This window comes from Dicentrarchus labrax, unplaced genomic scaffold (assembly GCF_905237075.1).
Source record: "Dicentrarchus labrax unplaced genomic scaffold, dlabrax2021, whole genome shotgun sequence".
NCBI lineage: Eukaryota > Metazoa > Chordata > Actinopteri > Moronidae > Dicentrarchus > Dicentrarchus labrax.
Genome location: NW_026136711.1, coordinates 13,017,050 through 13,041,636, shown reverse-complemented (window position 1 = coordinate 13,041,636; position 24,587 = coordinate 13,017,050). Strand labels below are relative to the sequence as shown.

Sequence of the window (24,587 nt, the reverse complement as noted above, 5' to 3'; positions counted from 1 at the left end):
AGCTGATATGTGGCTTTTTGAGTTTTCAGATCAAAGGGCATGGCTCACCAAGCCTGGTCACCCACTCTTCGTCAGTCTATAGGTGTACGCTTCACTAAGGCTGTACAATTGAGCTTTGAACCTTTGCCTCATAACTGGGAGACTTTCAATGCACAGCCTTGGAATCTACACACACACACACACACACACACACACACACACACACACACACACACACACACACACACACACACACACACACACACACACACACACACACACACACACACACTTAAGCTATATGCTCAAACGGAAAATGAAATCCATGTGTATGTGCACACAGACCAATTACATTGCTTCCAACTCATGGTGAATACATTTCAAGGACTGACGCAGGGTCAGTGGACTCTGGGTTTAGCCTATAACATAAGCTTCCTACATTGCTGCAATGGTTTTAAATGTACAACAGCAGAAGAGGTCCCATGATAGACAAAACCCCAACCCTATATCTGTCACAGGAGCAGGGGGGTTTAATGCACTGTAAGCAAATCTACAGGAAAACCATTATATGGAGGTAGAGCCTTTCTCTTATAATGGCCAATAACCAATACAATGACCTGCACAGCATATAACTGAAAAAAAGACATACATCACCCAGAGACCCACTTCTCCCTTAAAGCACTCAAACCCCCACGCTGTCTGGCTGTTACAAGCAATGTTCACTCTTTCTGTGGCCTGGCCTCAATATGGCAGCCCGACTGTGTTGGCTGGACTAAGTACTTGTTCCTCCATGGCTGGCCCCCTATTTAGTACTAGTGTAATATTCTGCGCACTGGGAATGAACTCCATTACAGCGGTAGCTTGTTTTCTCCTTTCCCTCCTTTTCTCAACGGCTTTGCATTGCTTGTGTTTATAACACAGGGAACCAGCACCTCCCCCAGGGAGCTCGGCTTCAGGCGGAAAGGTGATTTCTTTCCTTCTAAAATAACGTACCATGGGGCTGTCACATCATAGGTGACTCTTGTGAATAGAAGTTGTCGGGGTCCCTGGAGAGCTGCCTGTGTGTGTGCGGATGTGTTTATGATGTGGGTGCCACAATCCAAGCATGTATTTGCACCTATTTGCGTTTCTGCACAGTGACTGAACGAGCTGTGTGACTTCCATCACAGCCATGTGCTGCAGCACCCCAAGGACACATCCGCGTAAAATAGGGCTCCTTTCTTTCTTTTCCACACAGCCGGAAGACAGGATGGTGTACTTTTCACAATGCTTTTCTCTGGTTCACCTGGCTTGGGCTGGTGCCACTGCCTTTCTATGACTCTATACATGATGAGGCACATTAGACATGGGCTCAGACATCTCCATATGGGGATAAGAAAGGCATTGCCTGGGCTCCTGCAGGATTTAACTAGCAGGCATGACACCGAGGAGTTCCTCACATTGACTTTAACAGGATTTAGCTAGATGAAAGGCTACAGGGGAGAAAAGAGAAGAACAGAGAAGCAGAAATACTGAGAGAAAGAACTTGTAGAAATGGAAAGGAGAGGAAGGAACCACAAGAGGAAAGAGTGAGATGACAGACTGGCAAGTAGACACACTTGCTCACTGCTATAAACATCCAGGTGTGTATCACCACATAGTGCAGAATAATACAACTTTCACAGAAGACAGACGCGTTGGAAAGGTAGTAGTAGTGGTGGTAGTGTGTCCCCTGCAGAGCCGGCCAGGCTCAGGGGTGTCACTGCAACAAGTAGAAAAGTGGTTAAAGAGGGACCACAGGTGAGTTAAGGCAGAGTCACTGAGCTGGAAAGAAGAAAAATAGCACGTCATTTTGCTTGAGGCCAATGGGGGCTAAAGCACTGGGGGACATGCACAATAACTCCACACAAACATGAGGAGGTGAAAATGCAGAGGGAAAAACTAAACATTACAAACACACATACACAGGTGAGCTTCAGTATTCCAAATTAAGATCACAGAAATGCCAGTGGGAGCTAAAAAGATGTTTCATGATCAACAGCGTCATTATGCAACAACATTAACACATGCATATGAACACACCTCCATATTTGCCCAGGAGGTGGGTCGCCTAGCTGAACTAATGCTAATGTGCCAATCTGTGCCTGTTTTCACCTCGGAGCGGAGCATCCTCACTTTGCATGCCTACTTCACCTCAAACAACGCAGCACGGCAAACTACAGCAGCGTGCAACAAGCCTACAGGTAACAACCAAGACAGCAAAACACACTACAGTATATTGCGAGCTTTTACACAGAATAACTTACTGTATTATATGTATGCCATGATATGCCAGTTTGTGATTTTCTAACTATGATAATATCATCAGGAAATTCTAAACGGACGCAGAGTTGACACTTGACTTTTAGAACTTGCTCTATTCTTATTTGTCCTTTTTTTCCTTTACAGTTTTTTGTTCCTCTTCCATCTCATTTCAATTTTTGCACTCACAGACACACAGAAGTACTGAGCAGGAGGCAGAACATTCACAACTCACAATGTGACTGGCTCTCTGCCAACGTCAGTAGAACAAAACTCTGAGAAGGAAAGACGTTCAAAAATAGTTCACTCAGTGTAGTTGGAATAGTTTGGAATCTGTAAGAAGGGCAGAGATGCTGTTTGTGAATCAACCTCACAAGTGAGATTGCTGCTCTGGCAACTTAAGTTTATATTACATTCAGACTTTGTGCGTGAACAAACACGAGCCAGCTTGGATGTCTATGCATGCATTCATACAGTACATTGCCTCCCCAGTCCCGATCTCCAGAGCACATTTATTGGCAAACTGATGTATGAAGTTGTATTTAATTGAATGCATATTTTAAAGATGTTAAGTGTGGTGGTTTCAATAGACTTAAAATATATCTGTGATGATACTGTATCTAAAAAGCAGTATCTAGTATATAAATACATCTTGTACCAAAGATAGGAGATGTGAAAAAATTTTATTTTGAAAAGCACTATAAAAACTAAGAACAATTATGAGTATTTATCTAATGATGTTACTGTGATGTAGAATTTTGTTTTTGCCATAATAATTAACAGTTTGATATAGTTGTGGCCCTTATACAGACATACACCAACAACAAGGGTATGTTTTAGAAAAATGTCATCATTTACTCTAGCCCATAAAAATTACCGAAAATTGCCTTAAGCCCTAAAAACAAAATGGATGTCGAGTTGGACAAAACATCCATCTGCCACTTTCTTTACAGCACAGGCACAAGGCAATAACGAGGTTATTTGGCTGTCGGTATTTGCTGCCTGCTCTTGCTTCGTGCCTACAGGTGATGTGAGGGAAACCTCAATAAATTCAGCCATTCTGTCAACAAACTGTTCTATACGTGGATATGAAGAAAGTGGAGCTATTTATTTTAGTATGAAAAATAAATATGTCTCTGCTTAAAAAGCCGGGGGCCAAAATTCAAACAAAGCTGAATGGTCTAGTACACCCAGCTGAGCTACATAACATCTCACATATTTAAGACACACATTGGGCTACACACTGCTTTATGATTCTTTTCTTTTTTTGTCCCAATCATTTCATTTTGAGTCTTTTTTTCCCTATGTTGTTGCCACATCGCATATAGTATCCCCATTTCATCTGTTTTCTCTTCGCTGTTCTTTCAGAGAATAATAATGTTTAGGGTAATGAATGCTGTAAGGATAGATACTGGAGAAGTGAGCAAACAAAAAAGGGAGGCTTTGTCATCTCAGACGCCGTCTCTGCTATTCAGTGCCAGCAGTACACTCACATCACTTCCACTCCTCTCAGCACAATGAGCCTGAGACATCAAAGCGAAGACCGAGAGGGAGAGAGCAAGAAAGATGGAGGGAGGGAGACAAAAGCGTAAAAAGCGATTGAGGAAGAAAGACGGAAAGAAAGGACGGACACCAAGCTACCTGTTTTTCTGGAAATGTATGGCATCATTACAGCAGAATATTTCCTGCTATACTGCCTGCCTGGTCCCTGAATGCACTTCTGTCTTTTCCACAACATATAAACTATTCTAATCCTCCAAGTCAAAAGCCACAGTGGTTTCTAATAAAAGCACAAATTCACGTATGCAGCAGAATGGCCTTTCCCTACAACCTCTATCAAACTTACTTTATGCACAACCAGTGGAAATGAGCATCTCAATAACATCAGCTGTCACAACTATTAGCTGTAAGGCAGAACAATAAGGACGTGAAATGCAAGTAAACAGTGCATATGTGACTTCAAACAATGAGACTGCTGTCGACAAAGGGTTGCATATTTGAAGGCCATAAGCACTGATTGCCTTGATATTTAAGATAAATGTAAATAAGCAGAACAGCACTCTCACCATAACTTGAATAATGAAATCAATAATGCTGCCTTGACATATTCACCTAGCCATGGGCGTGATTTTAATTTCAATTTCTGTTCATAGTTTCGAGTTTGGGAGTGGTAATTTGTGAAAAAGAAAAAATAACTAAATGCAAATGAGCTGCTCTGTCTCTCTCGCTCTTATTGTGAAATGATTAACATTCCCTCCACAGATCAGAGCAGGTTTCTCAGCTCCCCTGGTTGAAATGCTAATGGTGCTTCCAACCCAGTTTAATGTCAATCCTATTCTACTTTTTTCCCCTGTTAGGGAGGAGCTCCCTGTCTCTATTTCCATACACAGCAGCAGGAGGGACAGACAGCAGGCTTACTCCCCCATCTGGATCTGGGGAATCAGCCCAAGACAGAAAGAGAAGGAGGAACAGGAGGAGGGTGGAGGAGGATCCTCTTGTCCATGCGGGAGTGTTTTTTTTGGGGGAGTGCAATGAATGCAGACTTTACAACCTGATTCTGCCTCTGCAGAATTCCACCTTGTTTTAAAAGGGTTCAATAATAAAAGATGATGGCCCCCTACCAGGAGAGAGTGACAAGTCTTTGTAGTTTTCTTTTTCCCCTATTGATCGCATTTCTTTTTTTATTTACCATATTCATTTTTATTTTTCCCTTCAGACCAGTGGGTTGAATTCATGTGAGACCCAATAGGATCTACACACAGTGTAAATGTGAGTGAGGCAATGTATCATCTGCTGGGGTTTTAAGGTTGGAAGGTTTTTAACATTCATCTATAAAGGTGTGCAACGCTGGTCTGTTCACTGCTGTGCGATAAATATAAGGCAGAACTCTTTAAAATGGCCCTCACCACTAACACTGAGTCACTGAAAAAAAGAATCTACAACTGAGTATAAGGTTTAGATGGAATTGAGTTTTCTAGAGGTGTAATATATTGACAGAAGATCTATTTTAAGAGAAAAGTGTGTAACACAGTCAAAATATATACGTATTCACGGCCTCTCTGTGTCTGGATGTTTAAATTAAGTAAATTAGCATTATTCAAGTAAGGTTAGAAAAGCAGACATGTTAAATTAAGGAATAATGTGAGAGGCCACCTCTTTTGTAGAAAAGTAACCTGTACCGGAATGCTGTGGTTGAATTTGGCAACTCTCAGGTGCCTAGATATCTTTAAAATTAGTGTGAAATAGACAAGAAGACTGAATTGGTATCAAATGCTACTCTGTATTCCACACAACCAAGCTTTGCCATAACACAGAGGCAACTGGAGATCAGTCCAGGGATGTGGGAGTGACAGCAGCGGGGGAATTAGCGGTGTGATGACTGTCAATACACAATCAGAACTGCGGTATCGTTACAAGGCTCATGTTGTTTAGTTTGGAGTTATTAGCTTTCTGAACATAGAGCTGGATCACTTGTAAAACACCCCAAGCTGCCACTCATCCTGAGCTGCAAGACTTTCAGAAGGATGCTTTGAGTTAAATTTGTATGTGTGCATTGATTTTTGCACATGAGCCTGTGTTGTGTAATAAAATACATGCGTGCGTGCGTGCGTACGTACGTGTGTGGATCATAACAAGTCTTTAAAACCAGTGCCTTATTGCAGAGTACAGAACAGCGATTTATCATGCTACTGGAACTGAAAATGATAGCATATAATCACACAGCCTCCCAGACACATGGACATGTGCCAAGGTCCCTAGTCTAATGAGCGCTGTTGTCTCAGTGACAAAGCGCTAACCAGATAGACAGTGCTTTATGAATGTGCTTTGACAAGATACATGACTGCAATATTAAAGACAATTCAACAGGTGGTAAAACTGCATTTTTGCTGTTCTCTTTAAAGATGTGCTTCAGAATAAGGAAGCAATTGTTATTCATTTGTAACAATCCATTTTTGAGAGAAAAGCTGCTTTTTAAATAGTTTGTTCCTACCTTAGGGTCAGCAGTGAGCAGCTTAAAGGCCTCATACACCTGCCTCTCTTTGACACCTCCCCCCAGGTCCAGGAAGTTAGCTGGCTTTCCTCCATGCAGGTCAATGATGTCACATGTAGCCATTGCCAACCCGGCTCCATTCACTGTAAACATTTACTGTGTCAGTTAATATGCAAAACTGTATAATGAAATATAGAGAATAACTAAAAAGGCATACACAAACTTAGCAGAATGGAAGATGCCTTTAAGTAAATCTGATCATTAAGTACAGCTAAAATCCAGAACATGAAACAAAAGTCCCTGAGAGGAAAGTGTGACGCCAGCAGCCACGAGTTAAGTAAAATAACATAACTGCTGCTGAAGGGAAGATGACATGTACTGTAAAGAAAACCCACAAAGGAATCCAGCAGTGAATTATCAACCAAAGAAGAGCAAATAGCTAAAGAAATGTCACACTTAAAAAGTGAATCGGTTGGAAATCTTCTAATCAGGAACATTCAACGCTTCAAGTCGAGCAACACAGAGAAAATTTGATTATGACTCGACTCTTGACTTCAGAGAAAAGAGCGCTGATTAAAAGAGGTTCTGCTACGCTTTCTTTTTGCGGTCTGTGTCATCATTTAGCCAACTGCCAGCGTGGCTACCCTGCTGTGTTGTGCGGGAGCCAAGTGCACAAAAATGTCTTACCTCATTTGGGTTAGCCAAGCTGAACTTGTGTCCTGGCAGGCTCCCCGACCGAGGTCTCAATAAAGGGAAATTCGCTTTAACAGCTGTCACTTTGGTGGCTTACAGAGCTCTCAAGGAAGCTGCAGGGCCTTAAAAGCTGTTGTTACTTTAAGAGAGGCTGGGAGCTAGGGATGCAGAATGAGTGTGTGCGTGTGTATATGGGGATTGGGGGGGGTGCTTACAGATATCTAATGTGTTTATGAGGCTACAGGGTAAAACGCAAGAGCACCTGTTAGTGCTGCTGTACACTGTAAAAGCTTTGATTTATGACAAGAGAGGGGGCCTTTAATGAGAATGCTAACAATCTGGCTCACTGGAGACTTTCTGGGCGGATTATAGCTAATTAGAACGCATTGGTTACGGCAGCATTCCTTCTGGAGTCCTCAGAAAGCTGCTTGTAATGTGGACTGGAGGAGAGCCCAGCCTGCCTTTACTTTGACTAAGGTTTAACTGTGTCCGAGCTTTACACTTATGCGACTTAAGAGACACATTAAAGCCTTATGCCAGGAGGGGCTCGCTTAAGGGAGAATTTTAATGATTTGTGTGTGTGTGTGCAGAAATGAGTTCTGTTTTCTGTTCGGTTTTTGCATACCAAAGCAGGCAATGTTTCCGTCCAGTCCGATATATTTGAGGTCCCACTTTGCTGCCTCCGTTTCTGTGGGGTCGCTCTCAGTCATGTCGTCCATGGCAAAGACGGCTTTCTGACGGAACTCAGCGTTGTCGTCAAAGTTGATCTTAGCATCAAAGCAAACCACTGGAGGATTGGGGAAGATGACAAAGGCAGAGTCAGAAATAAAGACAGCAACAGACAAAGCATAAAAGTGAGAAAGAAGGAGATGGCAGGCAAGGGAAAAGAGAAGAGAAGGAGGACTCAGACATAAAAAGCTAACTAATTATCATTTCTAAAACCTGAAATTAATGAACTAAGCGGTGTCCCCTTGGCCTACTGGTCTTAATTATTTCAGAGGTTGGCTCACCAAGGGATGGGTCTTTGACACTGCCACTAAGGGGAAGACCGTTATAGCAAATGGTCGTTTCCTTTACACTTCAAAGAGAGTGCATTTCAAAGAGACCACACTCATGAAGCTACCTGGAAAATGAGTTCATATAAAATGTAATAAACTGGTTCAGGGGCTTTTTGTATAGACTATAGCAACACTTGATGGTCACTTAAAGCAATAGTTCAACATTTTGGGGAAGTACGCTTATTTGCCTTCTTGGCAATGTTTGTACAGTACGAATGTAGCCGGAACCGGCTCCGTTTAGCATAGCTTAGCATCATGACTGGAAAAAGGGCGAAACCCCAAGCTAGGCTCTGTCCAAAGGTAACAATCAGCTTACCAGGACCTTTAAGGTTTACTAACTACTGCGTAGGGGTGGGCATATGGGCAAAAAATAATATCTCAATATTTTTTGGGATTTTGGCGATAACGATAATCAGTCGATATCCTTTAAAATGTGATTAGAATTGTCGGAGCTGTACTTGTGTCCACCAAACGCGTTTACAGCGCTGAGAGAGCTCATAAACTCATTTTCCGAGCGCCCAGCGGGGTCAAAGGTTGAACAGATTTCAACTTGAAGCGCTCTGAGCGCTGCGCTAAAAAAAACCGTCTCCGCTGACATCTTTTACCGCTGAAGGCGCTTAGCGCTCTGAACGCTGAAGCCCATAGGACCCACGTCTCGGCACTAAATCATCTGAAGTACCGGTAGCTTCAGGGACTGGAGGTGTTTGCATTTTCTCTCTATCATCACAACGCGCTGCTAAACTGTTGCAAGGAGGATGCTACAGAGGTCACGTGATCACGTCATGTGATCACGTAGGCCCACTAGTCATGTGACTGAATCCTGCCATGCTGTAGAGAGCGCTGCTGCACCGTGTATTAATGGATGTGAGGAGTTTCCGCGGGCGTTTCATTGTTTTTGTTGAAGTAATTTAAATACTCGATAATGGAAATTTGCACATCGTCAAAACAACAATGACGATATTATCGCAAACGATATATATCGCCCACCTCTACTACTGCGTCAAATCTTAGAAATAATCCAAGAAATAGTCGGGCACATTACCCCATGTAAAACTGTAACTGTTTGCCTCTAATTCCCGTCTTTGTGCTAAGCTAAGTTAGCCAACTGCAGGCTGTAGCTTTATATTCATCTAATATTTTCATCTAACTCTTAGCAAGAAAGCAAATAAACTTATTTCCCCAAATGTCCAACTATTCATTGAAAGAAATAAAATTCCAGCTAGTTTTTCAGCCATCTGTTTTTAATTTCTCTTTCAATCAGTAATTTGCTCGGTTCCATAAACTCCGTTGAAGGAATTAGCGTGTATAAGTTTGAGTAATTATGACTAACAGCATACTTTTATACCCAACTACAGTATATACTTGTCTACCTATACCATACCATTACATATAGTAACATATGACCAAATGTCAGCCTGTAAACTAATAAATCATTAAAAATATAACTATTATGAGTTTAAGAGAAACTGTGGTGATGTCTATAAACCTTTCAGCATCAGTTTTTCTCATGAATGGTACATTGCAGGTAAACAGACAGCCAGATGACAAACATGTAATAGTGAGAAAAGGTAACAAAATACGGAAACATGGGAATTGGCTTTGGGAATGACATATAGGCAAACAAAAACATAAACAAAAAAGGCACATAGACACACGGTACATGCAGCAGGCAGACACTCTCCTGGGACAAGGGAAAAGACATGCTGTGTCCTCCAGGTAAGGAAGCACTCCCTCTACACAGTTCTTTTTGTTTTTGTTTTGACACATCCATTATTGCAGTCAATCTACAAAATGAATTGAGCTATAACTAAATGAGAAAAAAAACAACAACAACAAATTTTCCACCCTTGAGAAATGTTCCTTTCCAATACATGTCTGTTAAATGCCTGCCGGAAAATAGTTACGCTCCCTTGTGACATGTGAACAAATCGAAGCAAAAAATGAGTTTATTTTAATGTGAAGCTTGCCTACAAAGCCTGCCTCAATTACAACCACCTTCCTGCTGGTAGAAAAGGAAACTCATACTTCTCAGTAAAAATTCATTGTTTGAAAAGGAGTCATTTTATTCATTAATATTCATAAGAAACGGTGAAACAACAAACTTCTCTTGTCAATCTTTGATAAAGCATACTTTGAACAAGAATCTGTTTTTGAGGAGACTAAATAACATCAAAGAAGTGATGCATCTTCTGCACGTTGTAATATGTCTCGATAGGACACATCACAGTCAATCTGTGTTCAGCGCTACAGACGAGACAATCATTCTTTGGGAGAAAAACAAAGTTCAGTACAAGTTCAATAAAATCAGGATTACAATAGCTAGAGTACGCATCATGATGACGTATAATGTCTTTCTTATCTGAATAATGAGCACTTGAAATGTTACCCTGCTAACCTCAACGTGTGTCATGTTGTGAGAATGTATTGTATTAAGTGACAACAGGGGACTCAAATTTACCATATCTCTACGTTTCTTTGTGAATTCAATAGTTTTCATCTATCACAGAAGATTTAAGAAAGAAAAAGACAAAAACACATGAAAAGACAATAGAAACTGGACTGAGGCATACTTAGAGTCCATGAAATGAAGCCGGACCCATGGCTATGGTAAACAGTGACCCAGATTTCTATGCAAACCCTTATCTGACAAAAAAAAAAATAGCCTGGCATTAGCTACAGGGCTGACATACAAGCTATAAGCTAAACTTCAGATTTTACTGAGTTTGACTAATTCGAATTTTAAAAAAAAATGTTAACAATGAAATTAAAACCAATTCAAATATAAGTCATTTCAATTACTTTTAAGGCCTGATACATGTATACAATATCTAAAATAATATAAGAATTGAGCTTATCACATTATTTTTTTATCTTCTCTATTACTATGAATATACCTGAGTGATTATATGAAGCATGTGTCTGTAGCTGCTGCTTTAATTCCTCATTGTAGCTCCTCATTAATAGCTGACAATAGACTGTACGCCTTTAGTTAATCATTGACAACTAAGAATCATCAACAAACACCAACATGCCATGAATATGGAAATCTCTGGTCCCTGAAGCCATTTAGATTTTGATCCAGACGAAGTCATGCTGACAAGAAACTGACGTCAATGTTCTGCAATTACAATTTCCCATTCTAAAATGCATTCAGACCCGAGGAGATAGGTTGCCTGTAAACCAGTCACTGATTAATAGGTGGCTGCCTGTTCCTGCAAAACTGCTATATTCTCCATTTACAGTGTCTCAACATTACAGATGTTTAACATGATTTAGGGACAGTTATGGCAGGAAAAAAACACACATGCACAGACATGCAGACACACGAATGCACACTCAAAGATAGAGGCCAAGTCAACACACACACACACACACATAAAGACAGGCATTTTCTATGATACAAGGTACCTTGTCCTTCGGGAGTCTCTCCGAGAGGATTGACTTCGACTTGAGTGGCGTCGACTTTCAGGAACAGATCATAGAGCCTCTTAATCTGATCTGCTGCCTGCGAGGTCCACAGAGGACAGTAATTACTTGATTGTTCGGCTCTGAGCAGCCGGCCCCACCAAGGCCACTCAGCTACCCACACAGGCTACATAAAACATGGCAAATCACCTTCAACATCGTGCTATCTGAGTTTGTTTTGCATGAATGTGTATGTCTCTGTGCTCAAGGGGAATATTTACTGGCGACAACTGGTAAATAGGACATATATTACAACACATACAGTACTAGTACCCTTTGATCTAATGTGGTTACATTAGAATAAATATAAATTTAAAAAAACATGTTTTTTTTTCATACAGGATTAATATGTACAAACAATGTATGGGCAAAAGATGAACACAGCCAGTAATTACAGCAACACAGAAATGCCACAACACTTAAATCAAAATTTTAAAAGGATCTCAATTGATATCTCTATTGCTGCAACTGTTCTTTAGTAGTGAAGACAGCTTGACAAAGCATTACAAGAAGTTCTAAATGCACAGTCCCAAACACAGTCCACCAATCTCACTTTTTTTGGTCACACACACACACACACACACACACACACACACACAAAATTGGACCTACACAAAGATCCTGTCATGCCATAGCTGATTCAAGACAGTAAAGGTAATTTAAACGATCTGCAATTATCTCTGAATTAAACAGTCTGGCAGCTGACTCACAGCAACCAAGGAAAAGAATAGACACTTAACCAATCACTTTCTATTTCTCTCCTTGCCCGTTTAAAATCAATGCCCATTCAGTATCCTGCAAAAAAGGATCTCATACAATGGGATGCAACCAAAGCTCAAACACCTTTGACTCTCAGTTTGCTTCTCAAGCTTCTCAGCTAATCTGATTTCTCATGCCATGATGCCTGTGGAAACGAAAACAATTTAGTGATCTAATGCCAAGAGACAAATAGCTTTGAATTGAACTCAACATCTAAGCACACACACACACCCTCTCTGAATGTGAATGGTTTCTGTGCTGATCTTCCTTGGCCTTATTTTCCTAGGTAATGCTCCCTTAGCTAGATTTGTAGGACTTGACGTGACAAGAAAAAAATGTTTGTTTCACTGTCCTCAAAATTAAAGGTTGCCCATAGAGAACATTTTTGTCTCTTACTGCATGAATCACACATTCACTCACTGTGCAGCATATTCTATCAAATAATGTTGCCATTAGTGATGTCAGCTCCCCTCAGCCTGGCACGGCGCTGTGCGTCACTGCCAGATATGACAATAGACCACCTGGCAAGTGAGGCTGGTGTAATGACACTTCACAACTTGCCTCTGGAAAACTAATAATAGCCAAAGTTTGGTCTGTTTGTGGACGATGATATGTCTGTCCGTGTGAATGTGTATGTGTTGGAGATCTTTCTGCCCCCTCTTTGTATTGTGATTTCAAAGCCTGTAGTGTGCCCATTACCTGTCTTTGCAGAGGTCCTTTGAAACCCAAATTAGCTGCCATGCGAAGTGCCTGGTCGTCTTGCACACCTTGAAATATATCTATAACTTCCTATAAGATTTGCAGTCAAAGTGAAGGAGAGAGGGAGAGAAACAAATGGAGAAAGAGAGTGAAGAGAGAGAGTGAGAGAAGAAAAGGCTCAAAAGCTGGGCAATAATTTGACACAAAGCGGATGTTCATATTAAACTTCCGACATCATAATTAAGCAGTGGCAAGCTGCCAGACAAGAAGAAAAGGGAGAGTTGGGACTGAAACGACGGATTTATGATTATCAGACCCTCGTATCTTGGACTTTCAAATAGAGAGAGAAGCTCTCATAACTTTTTTCATAGGTATAAAAAGAATGAAGGATTTCAGGGTGCACAGTGGTAAGAAAATAAAGTATAAAACTGCAGCTGTCGTTAGCTGGTATGAACCACTTCTATATCAACTAGGTGTGGAGCATATAGATTTTAATGAGATGTGTGAAAGGTGTACTGCTCTTTCGTGTATGTTAGATACCAACACCACAGCTGTTTACTGCATATACAATCTGAAACCTTTGGGGAAAATAATGAATTACATAAATTTCAGGAAGATCTTTACAATCTGCCCTAACATCTGTAGACTATAGCAAAAGAAAGATATATACCAATAGGAAATGCAGGCAAGAGCCATCTGTAATGCTTAAATTGTACATCTGTTTACAATGACAAGGACCTGTTGCCAAGTAGCCATGACTACAGTGGGCTTGTGTGCATTTGTTCATGTTTAGGTCCTGCGTATTGTTGTATGTGTGCATCATGTTCAGCTGCCACAGTGCGAATGCAGACAGGACAATACTTTTAATTGAATTAGTGGAAAATACGAACAGAGCACAGCTTCCATCTCTAAGACCCACTGGGCAATCCATCCCTGGCCTGATTTCAAGCCAAATAAAACTTTTGTTAATTATAGAGTAAAATCTTTGAGCAAAGATGGCGAGGGGTTTGCACTTTTAATGAGTTCCATTGTGCCAGACAAGATCAATCAATTTCAACTTTTCAGCAATATTTTCTCTTTTTCTCCTTCTTCTTATTTCATATTGTAGTGATGAGTATAAGCCACAATGCACATACCTTAAAGATGAGTTCCGGCGTGCTGGCGGCTACCTCCTCGATATCCATACCTCCCTGGGGGCTTCCTACCATGACAGGACCATTACAGGAGCGGTCCATCAGGATGGCAAAGTAGGTCTCCCTGCTAATGTCCAGGGCCTCAGCAACCATCACCTGGACATGGCACAGCACAAGAATAAGATATAGGAAAGCGGCTACAATACCAACGTGACTTGGTCATAAAGGGTTCCAGCCCTAATAAACAATCCCATTTGATCTTTCTAAACTCCCCACTAGCATCTGGAAAACCTATGCAAACGTTTCACATTACAGTGTATCTTTAAAAAAGGTGCAGAATATATATATTCAATACTAGATTGAACAGAATAACAAGCAAATAAGCAGGGTCCATAGATTGGCAGAATCTATGAAGCATAGCTCTGAGAAAATCTCATATGCTGTGTATGAGAAAGGGAGGCAAATAGAGAGGAACATGCTGTTTGGAATCCAACAGATAAGCAGAAAGAGGAAGCAAGCAAGAGGCTCATTTGGAAAAGAGAGGGAAAAAAAATCTGACAGGAAACTATCAGTTGTGTGGTGGTTAATGGGCTGCAGGTTTTCTGGATGGGATGTTTGTTTGAACATGCACAGCCCTTATGTTCTGCTTCCACCCTATCACCCAGCGAATGAGGATGGATAGCCTTCTCTACCCTCCGTGTGAAGAGACAGCGCTCCTATCTCCTTGTCCAAATGTTGTCTTCTCCAGTCACTCAAACGTTCTCTTAAGTTCCCATGTTGTTTGACTTGTAGCCCGATTTTTCACTCAAACTAAACATATTTTATTCCCACCGTCTTGTTCGTTCCGTTTCCCATCAAACTCCTGTTTTTGTCTCCTACAGTTTTCTTCCACAACCATCTTTAAACACCTCCTGCCTCACCTTCCCTAATCTTCTCTCCTCATCCCTCCATCAGTGCCATGACAGCAAATCCATGTAGATGCTGAAGTGCTGCCTCCCCTTTCCTGTGGTTTTCTCTGCTCCCTGGTGCAGTGTGGGTCGAGGGTTGATGCGAGGCCCATTGGCAGGTTGACAGCTAAGGTCTGGCTGTCATCTGACAGACCAGGTTGTCACTGCAGTGTTACTGTACTCGATGCTTCAGGTCAGTCAACGGCCGCTCTTGCCAGGTCTGATCTCAGTGCTACAGGCGAAAGAGGGTGTTCTTTGTAAGATAATTGAATGGCCAATTGGAGGTCACATTTCCTGTCGCTCACATATAGTTTTGTCCAATTTATTTTGTTGTTTGTTCTCCTATTCCTCTGCCTCTGAGACATGGAGTTAATTCTATGGCTTGTACTTCCTTCTCCACAGTTTTTTTTATTTATAAAAATGACAAGTGCGACCCTCATTTGATTCCACCTAAACTCTGCAGAAAGGGCAGGGGCACCGGATGGGTGGATTCGGGGATAGCAGAGGTAAGCAGAGATCGGGAGAGAAAAAAGACAGAGAGCGGGACACACACACAAGCCACAGACTGAGAAGGCTTCATCACCTGGAAATGTCTGTTTTGAGGAGGTACTGCATGCAGCATGCGAGTAGAGAAAATTATATTCCTGCTTGTTAGTGGCACATAGAAACAGTTGTTTACCAAACACTTTAAATTCACAGTAGGCTTGGTTCAATTTATGCAATGAGCCATAACACCAGCCAGCACGAACCCACAGTAAACAACAGTGGACAGCTACTATTTAAACCTAGCGAAAAAAAGAAAAAAAACCATAGAGCCTGACTGCCTTCACAGTCATTAATTTTACAGAACTGCATTACTGGACTCAAAATGCCTTGAAATGAGGTCAGGAAAAAAAGGGGAAAAAAACAAGAAGAAAGAGTCGAAGTATATCTTTATTTCCTTTAGTCTGCACACTGGCTCACCGTTTTGACTTTCACTCCATCTTTTGGTGTCTGCTTGGTAGTCAGGTTGTAACCCAGCATCTTATTGGCCAGTTCACCAACCACTGCAGGGCTGAAGGAGAGAGGTTACAGGTCAAACAGTATATATAGTTTAAAGAGCAGGTTGATTTTAAAAAACAATCACTGAAAAAGCATACGCTTACAACATGAAAGATGAGAAGAGGAGGACTGACAGATGAATAAGTATTTCTTTATCTCTTTGTTCAGTTGAAGGGAGATATGCCTCAGCACTTTTGGGGCATTAATATAACATATTCTGACAAAGCACAGCTTTTTGAGACACTTGGGTACATCTACACAATGCTGTGAATGAACCTCCACTTTTTCTCTCTGCTTAAAAACAGGCCGCATGCCAACGCTACTGCTGTAAGCCTGCTCTGGTTTTGTAAGTGAATAAAAATGAAGCCAGGGGTTGTACTCATCCTTTGATAGATGAGAGGAAGGTGAACTGTGTACTCATGTCACTGTCTGGGGACGATGAACTTCAGCGTATCTCACTTTGAAAAAGTTTCTGGCCATTCTGAACCCTGAAGTAGGGTGACGATGATACATGTCTGGGACAATTGTCATAAATCACCTTTCTGCCTTTAAGGTGGCAGTAAGTGGTAGGTACCTTTACTAAAAAGATAGCACTGTTTGTACATGGAGTACATGGAAACTGCAGTGTCTGAGCAAAGAAATGCTTTTTAACGTTGTTCTTTAGCCTTTTAAAAAATGCACAAGATTTCAGAGTGAGCCTTTATTGGAGGAATACACCCATCACACTGTAATTTTAAGCTAGAACAAAATAAACCTCAGCATTGGCACAAAACCCAACAAACCTGAGAGAAGAAAACTCAGTATGGGGTGCATAGCGCTTCTGTTGACCTTAAAATCACTTTTTCAACATCTAATTGAGGGTAGTTGTACGAAAACGAGGCACTGGAAGAAAGAAAAACTGTTTATTTGCAGCGCAAGTAATCCTGACTCTGTCTCTGTGCCTAGGGAGCATCTTCAGAGAGCTCTTTGAGCCTCCTCACTCTAAAAGCCGCTGTCGTAGGAGAAATAATACAAATCTATCTCCTACAGTAACTCTCAGTGTGAAACGCACATAGGGGAATACTTACTCCTTAGTTAAGTGCACTCCACCTTTAAGGCCACTGTCAAACACACCCTTGCCTCTGCCACCGGCCAGAATCTGAGCCTTCAGCACGATCTCCTTGGCATCTGAAAGAAAGAGAGAGACGAATTGAGAGAGAGAGGGACAATAGGAGGGAAAGAAAGACAGAGAGAGAGCGAGAGAGAGAGAGAGAGAGAGAGAGAGAGAGAGACAGACAGAGCACTTAAGATATAGGCTCAGCACCTTGAATGCCGCCGTGAGTCTGCCTGTCTATCTGATTGAAAGAAGGAGGGTAAGAGGAAAAGAGAGGGGTGAGTGTGATATGTGAAAAGAGTAAGGATTATGTCAGGAAAGAAAAAGTTCAGCACCCATCTACAAGAAAAAGTTACCTAGTACTTCTGATTACAACGTTTTACAGGAATTACAGCATCATCATTAGGATACATTATTTGGGCACCATGAATATCTGTACCAAATTTCATTACAATACATCCAATAGTTGTTAAGACTAGTGCTGTCAGTTAAACGCGTTAACGGCGTTAACGCAAACCCATTTTAACGGCGTCAGTTTTTTTATTGAAAGATTAACGTTCTTTTTGGCCTAGCACACTTTGTAGTTTTTTTCACATGCTGTTACAACAACTAGTAACGTTAGAAAACCTACAACACAATAATATTCTGAATGGAAAGTTTACTTTTAAAAAGTTGCCAAATGGTTCCATTGACAAGACCAAAGTGATCTGTGTGTTTTGTCGTTGTGAACTGAGCTATCATCGCAGCACGTCCAGTCTGAAATACCACTTGATGGCCATTATTATATTATATTATATTATTTTCAATAAAAATAACATTTGCACAAAGCAAGCCGATCCACTTTTCCATGTTTCCAAGCATTAAAATGAGAAAAAAATAATGGGACAAAAGATAAAAGATAAAGATAAAAATGTGCGATTAATTGCTAGTTAACTATGACATTAATGCGATTAATCACGATTAAATATTTGAATCGTTTGACAGCACTAGTTAAGACATTTCACTCAAATTCAAAAAATTCAACATAGAGGAAAAGTCACCAGTCAGTAGACTCGAGAACATGAATGTCTGTACAAAATTTCATGCCAATCCATCCAATAGTTGGAAAGATATTTCAGTCTGGAACAAAGTTGTGGACTGACCGACCGACCGACCGACCGACACTGCCGTTAGTAGAACCACGCTGCTGAAAATAACATCCACATACAATATCCGCTTTAACCGTTAAATTGGTATGGTTAAAATCTCAGTGCAAGTAGGGAAAAAAAGCAACTGCACAAGTGTTACAAACTTTCACATGACCTTGCTCCAATTATATAACCACCCTGCTTCCCCTTCACTGTCACTGCCACCTTGCAAGAACTCACACATCAGGAGGAGGCCCCTCAGCTGTCTATTCAGCATCCGGCCCACAATCTCCCTCTATTCAAATGGGGTGAGGACACTTGATGAAAGATGGTCTCTGGCTAGGTTATTATTATCTAGGTGGGGGAGTTCAGCCATTGACAGGTGGCTGCCATCAGGGCGGGAAGTGGGTGGTAGGGAGAGTGGAAGAGGATGATCGGCGGTGCGATGGCTGGAGAGACACCTTGACCTTGAGGGCTGGAGACAAGCTCCCCCCCTTGATGAAACTCTACAAGAAAGGGTGGAGAACGTCTAGACAGGAGCTGGTGAGCAGAGAGAACCTAAAAACTCTGGCTGTGCTGTAGAAAGAAAAGGACCCCGAGAAAATAGCCTCTGACAGGGTGGCAGGGATTTAACTAACACTGCATTAGTGAGACCGATTCTCTGTGGAGAGTTGGGAGTTGAGAGGGGAGAAAGAGAGGGAATGAGAGAATAAAGGTGTGTATATATGCAAAGGGCTTTGAGAGGAGTCATAAATGAATAAATATGTTAATAAAAAACTGCTACTGCGCAAAATTTAAAAGAGTTCAAAGCAAGATGAAATAGTGTGTCCTACGGGCATGTGCAGCAGAGAGGGGCGGCACAGAGGAAATGACTTTTGCTTTAAAGAGGAAAAAAGAAACAAGTGGAGGAACAAAGGTGTAGCCCAATAGGGAGATTGCATTGCATGAGTATTGACACACTGATGAGGACCTTAAAAAAGCAAGCTATGGTTTTAAAACGAAGATATATTAAATATATTAAAAGGCATGTAATGTGCCGGGGAAGGTAATGGGGTGAGAACAAGGCAGGTGTTCATTCCTGCTGCACTAGTAATTGATAGCAAACCTGCTTATTATGTGGCACACAACAAGATATTGTAGCAATATCAGCAATTGTGAACAGGCACTGAAAGAGCAATGTGCTGATAATAACAGGAAACTTTACAAAACAAGAAAGAAAATTAGATATAATGTGTCAAAATGCATTCGCACCGCAGCTCAAAGACCGTACAATAGAAAGGTATACCATTCTCACAGAAAAATCTCTGGTTTACACTGAAACACCACTCTCTGCTCAAACACATGCAGAGGATAATGATGTCCTCAAAGATCACAGTGAACATGGTGCATGGTAAAGAGCAGGTCGACCATTATCTGGTAGTATGACAGACATGAAATGGCCTCTTACACTCAGAAAAAGGTTGGTCCCTAATGAGTGCGGTGCAGAGAGGGGAGTGGATGGAAAAGGAGTAGTAGTATGTAAAATCAGAGGTAAGTCATGGTTTTTATGTTCAACCCAGACACCTTGATGAACAAGGGGAGAGAAGGGCACATGTCTGAAGTTAATCAGCAAAGATACCAGCGAGCACTGCCGCGGAGAGTCGGAGCTTTAGGTTTTCATATAGTGAAAAAAAAGCAAAAGGGAGGGACACGCTAATGAAGGATGACACACATTGCATTTTGAGAGCAATATATTTTACATCCTGTCCGAGATGCTTCCTCGAATGTATGTTTTAATTACTGTGACTGGACAATATGCAGAGAGTGTATATGCACTGGATACATAACAAATCATTACTTAACTTGTTGCAGTTACAATAATTAGAAATACCCTCTGTAGGAAGCCGTTTGGTTATTAGTTGAATCAAAACCCTTTTCTTGGGGGGAGGGAGCCGTGGGTTGCATAATCAGTTCTCCGCTTCCATTTGTATCACACACAGCCCACTGTGAAGATGCAGAGAAAGATTTTCGTCTCCATTTATTTTCTATATCTTGGGGACACACGGGAGGAGATTAACATCGCACAACATCTCCAATCGCATCACATGCAATCGGAGTAATGCGGTCATCATCCTCAGGCCTTACTCATTTCCCAGTAATGAGTGCAAATCAACTCCCAGTCTGCTTGCCAGTGACAGAAGAGAATGCTACTTCTACAATCAGCGTCTCGTTCACCCTCTTTCTTTCTGTGCACTTTTGAAATCCCTATTCTCTTCTCTTCTCCCCCCCTTATCCCTACCATGTAGCTCATGGGTGGCCAGCAGCAGAGTTAGCTTTGGTCTGATATTTAATTAAGCCTTCGAGGCTGTGCCATGAGGGGAATGCTGGCTGGTAAGGGACAGATGTAGGCTGTGCGCCAATCCAGAGAGAGTAAGATGTGGCTACCATCTGCATGGAGAGAGAAAAAGATCAGGACGGCCCTCCCCAGCGTGCATGTGTGCTGTAATGAAAGTAATGTGGCGACTAAATGGAGGAGACTAATCAAACTCTTGGGAGAGAGTAGAAAACAAACACAAGCGCTCACAGCTACAATCAAACACCACAGAGAGCCAGAGCCTTCCTATGAATAAATGCCATTAACACTAGAGGGAAGGGGGGAAAAAACGAAGCTCTCTGAACCTTCAGCATCTGTGCTCATCATGAAAGTACACCTCCTAGTTATGATGCAGGAGAGTGTTGATTGCAGCCAAACAGGCAGACATTAGTCTTTAGATAAAATAAAGGAAAAGAAATGTCAGTTTACAAGACCATTAAATCAAATAATGAAGTCATAATTATTCTTTCTGCAATATTTGTTTGGTATTAATTCCAAGCAGCTTAAGTTTGATTTATAATTCAGGGGTATTCCAGTACTATAAGCAGAAAGAACAACAATCTGTGCTTCCATTTGCTTCCATCTAGTGGCACATGGCATGTCTTTAAATAACTTCAATTATGCTGTCAACTACATATTGATAACTACAGAAAGCTATGGGAGCAGCTCAAGCTTTTGACTCGCGTCCCCAAAGGGCTCTTTGCTGTGTCACATCAATGGCTCACTGATGTTGGGACAAATGAACTCACAACCTACTACAGGCAATGCAGGATATCAAAGACTTAAAACAGAGCAACTTACAAATAAGCTTTACTAATTGCAAAAGCATTAAATTGAATGCCATTGTCCCTTGCATTTGTATAAAAAGGTCAACTAAGGCTTATTTCAACACAATGTTCCGTGAAATAGCCTTGCATCACATTATGTTTTAATATCACTTTGGGGCCAGCAGGGCCAGTAAATGGAACAGGTCGTGTTCAATGTTTAGACTCCTTGTCTGATGATTTTCGTTAACCACAGCAGTGACACTGGTATTATCTTGGACAAGTTCAGCTTTCCATAAACTTTTACCATTTCCAATTCTGCCAGACTGCGAAAAGGTCAGACACAAAATTGCTCTCCATTCGTGCAGTGATGGCAGGTGAACCAAAAATAAAGATATGAAAATAAAACCTTTAGTTTTTTGTCGGTTTTTCATCTACCTTGACATATAATGGCCTTGGAATTCTTTAAGCTAAATATTTTTCCCTGTTAGGGTTGAGGTTAAAAAGTCAGCAAACATTGATTAATCCTAACCACGCTCTACAAAGTCCTCTTGCTGCTGGCATGTCTGTAAGACCAAATGTTGAGACTTGTATAACAATGGACAAAGATTTTGATGGAAAAAAAAGTCAAAGATAACAACAATTTGACCTATTTTGTTCACTACAACTTAATATATCATTACCATCTCACTGTCTTGTCTGGTTAAGCCCACCGTCCCTGTGTCCATTTCTGCCTCTAATGATGCCATCTCAGTGCTACTAGGTGGAGGAGAATATCAGTGTCCCGGACTGACAGTGGCACCTCTGTGTGACACCTCCTCCAGTCACAACTTGCATGACAGCCGGGTCCTCATTAGGACGAGTCCACCTGGCTTTCAGACATAGACAGCACTTCTAATGACATCCTGAGATGGCCCTGGTCTCCTCTCAGTGACAGTTCAAGCCCCTGGCTGAGGGTTTTTCAATGCCATACAACCAGAGGGGTGACGGTAATGATAATGGTATTGTGGAACGATGGGTGCTAAATGACCATATCTGTAGGGAGAATCATTTGTTTGAGAAAGTCTCTGCAAAGACATTTACTTGTATCAGGCCACATCACAAGATAGTTAAATAGAAAAATACTACCTCTGGGTTTCTGACAACAGAGTGTTCCAGGAAATCTCAAAAAATATTCTCTCAAAAAATATTTTAAATAAGTGACAGAATCTAGACAAACATGAGCTGCTCACTTCTCATTACTGACTGGACATTGTTCATCAGTTCAGCATGAACAATAGCAGATAAAACTGTTCTAAAAGCTACCAACATCTGCTGCTGCTGCACTGGTGGGCAAGAGGACTACTTGCAATGCCATTTCCACTGTATGTGTAATGAAGTATGCCTAATGGTTGGGATCCCTACAAAAATGCACAATGTGTGTACATTTCACCCCACTAGTACATTTCCTGTTTTCTGAGCCTAACTTAACTTTGAACTCCAACTAATACCAACACGACTAGGTAGCCTGCATTTATGCAAAGTACCCTGACAACAAACATTAGGCGACATGTTCACTCATACTGGCACATTAGCATTATCCTAATACGATACAGGGGATGTGTGAGAAATAATTCCACGTCTCACCCACAACTTGAATAGGTTAGGGTGCGTAATGAGGAGGTGGAAACACTAAGCTGCTTACAGAAATCAGCTCTTTGAGAGACAGGCCGCTTTACCCTGCAAAGCCTATTTACAGCTGTTAAGAAAATTTCAGATGCATGGATTTTTCTTAGCAAACGAGAGACCTAAGAGCCAGCTAATGTATGGGATGACAACAGGTCCTTGGAGAGGCCAGCGTAATTTCTACCCGAGCATGTGTTTCTGAGCTCTTGCATTGTCTACGTGCTTCAGTGCAGATTCTCAAAATGCAAACGCAGCCAACAGTGTATTTCTGAATGAAGCTGGTGCAGTGTCTGTCAGTGGGCCATTGTGCCTGTGTTAATAACGTTCTGTTTCAAACTAGCCCTTCCCCATCTTCACTTCTCATCGGTTGTGTGTTATCTTGGCAAGTAGTGGGGACAGGAAAACTGCAGCCTAACATCTGTCTTCCTGTGTGACAGGCCAGCCCTCTGAAGGGACGAGTGCTGTTCCGTCCATCAGCGGGAGCCCTGCAGGGAGTGGGGTGGTGAGGCAGAGATACCTGCAGCTCACTCCAGCTAACTCCCTGCACTCATTTATTTCCCCAACAATGTGATCAAAGCGGCAAACGAGGACGGTGAGGTACTGCTGTAGTACTATATTTATTTTACAGGAGGGTAGGACATAAATTGAGGGGTGTTAAGCAAAGTGAAGCAGAAAATGGATAAGAGATGAGGGGTCTAAAAAGAGAGGGACTAAAGCAAAGGAGACGGGAAAGGTCACAATGCGTGGGTAAAATGCAGAAGAAAAAGCAATGTTGTTTTGACTTGACATTACCAGTTAATAGCTATGTAAATGGACCTCAACACATTTATGTAGAAATTATTAACATAATTCTTGTTTCAAACTCTGACCACGTAAACAGCAGCAGCCTGCTTAATGGCTGTAAATTTGTCAAGTGATTTTCTTTTGTTAGTGTGTACAGACCAGATCAGTCTCTACAACAAATATATGTTAGTAGTATAATACGCAAAATATCCCACACAAATGAGCAAGGGCCAACAACTTATAATATATAATATTGTTCATCAATATATAGATGCTGCTATCCCCCAGATGCAAATTTAAAAAATGCACTATAGAATAATTGGGTTTCTTTTCTTTTCTTTTACTTCTTTTATTTATTACTCTAGTATTAATGTAATTATCTATTTCTGTGTGTGTAGCATGCAACTTTCATTTTGTATAATTTTGGGTTGTATAATGATAAATATATTTCCTTGATTCTTGAAAAAAATTCACATTTAAATGTGCAGGGCATCAGTTTAATGTTTATGTATCTGTAAACACAGAAACCATGTGAATGAACAGCCAACACTAATATTTCCCATGTAAACCCACCAATATAAACACACATTGCAAACACCACTGTTATATTTTACGGTGTTGATGTCGGCCAATGCTTTTTTTTTTTCTTTCTTGACCACTCAACTGATACATTCTGACTGCTGTATCTTGACTTCTCTTGTCAAGTGAGAGCATATCTTCTGTGATCTTAGAACTGTCGCAATGGATGTAGAGAATC

General features: G+C 41.2%; 1 protein-coding gene across 1 annotated transcript in view; it reads right to left on the bottom strand.

Annotated features, from left to right (window-relative positions):
- The window catches only part of suclg2 (succinate-CoA ligase GDP-forming subunit beta), a 91,775-nt gene that overhangs the window by 31,110 nt on the left and 36,078 nt on the right, over window positions 1-24,587 (bottom strand). Inside the window, exons 3-9 of the mRNA XM_051414467.1 lie at window positions 17,113-17,212; window positions 15,968-16,058; window positions 14,061-14,213; window positions 12,925-13,014; window positions 11,410-11,506; window positions 7,569-7,730; window positions 6,251-6,393 (exon numbers count right to left, since the gene is read on the bottom strand). Of these exons, the coding sequence (XP_051270427.1) occupies window positions 6,251-6,393; window positions 7,569-7,730; window positions 11,410-11,506; window positions 12,925-13,014; window positions 14,061-14,213; window positions 15,968-16,058; window positions 17,113-17,212 (836 nt within the window). The remainder of the gene's footprint in view (window positions 1-6,250; window positions 6,394-7,568; window positions 7,731-11,409; window positions 11,507-12,924; window positions 13,015-14,060; window positions 14,214-15,967; window positions 16,059-17,112; window positions 17,213-24,587) is intronic.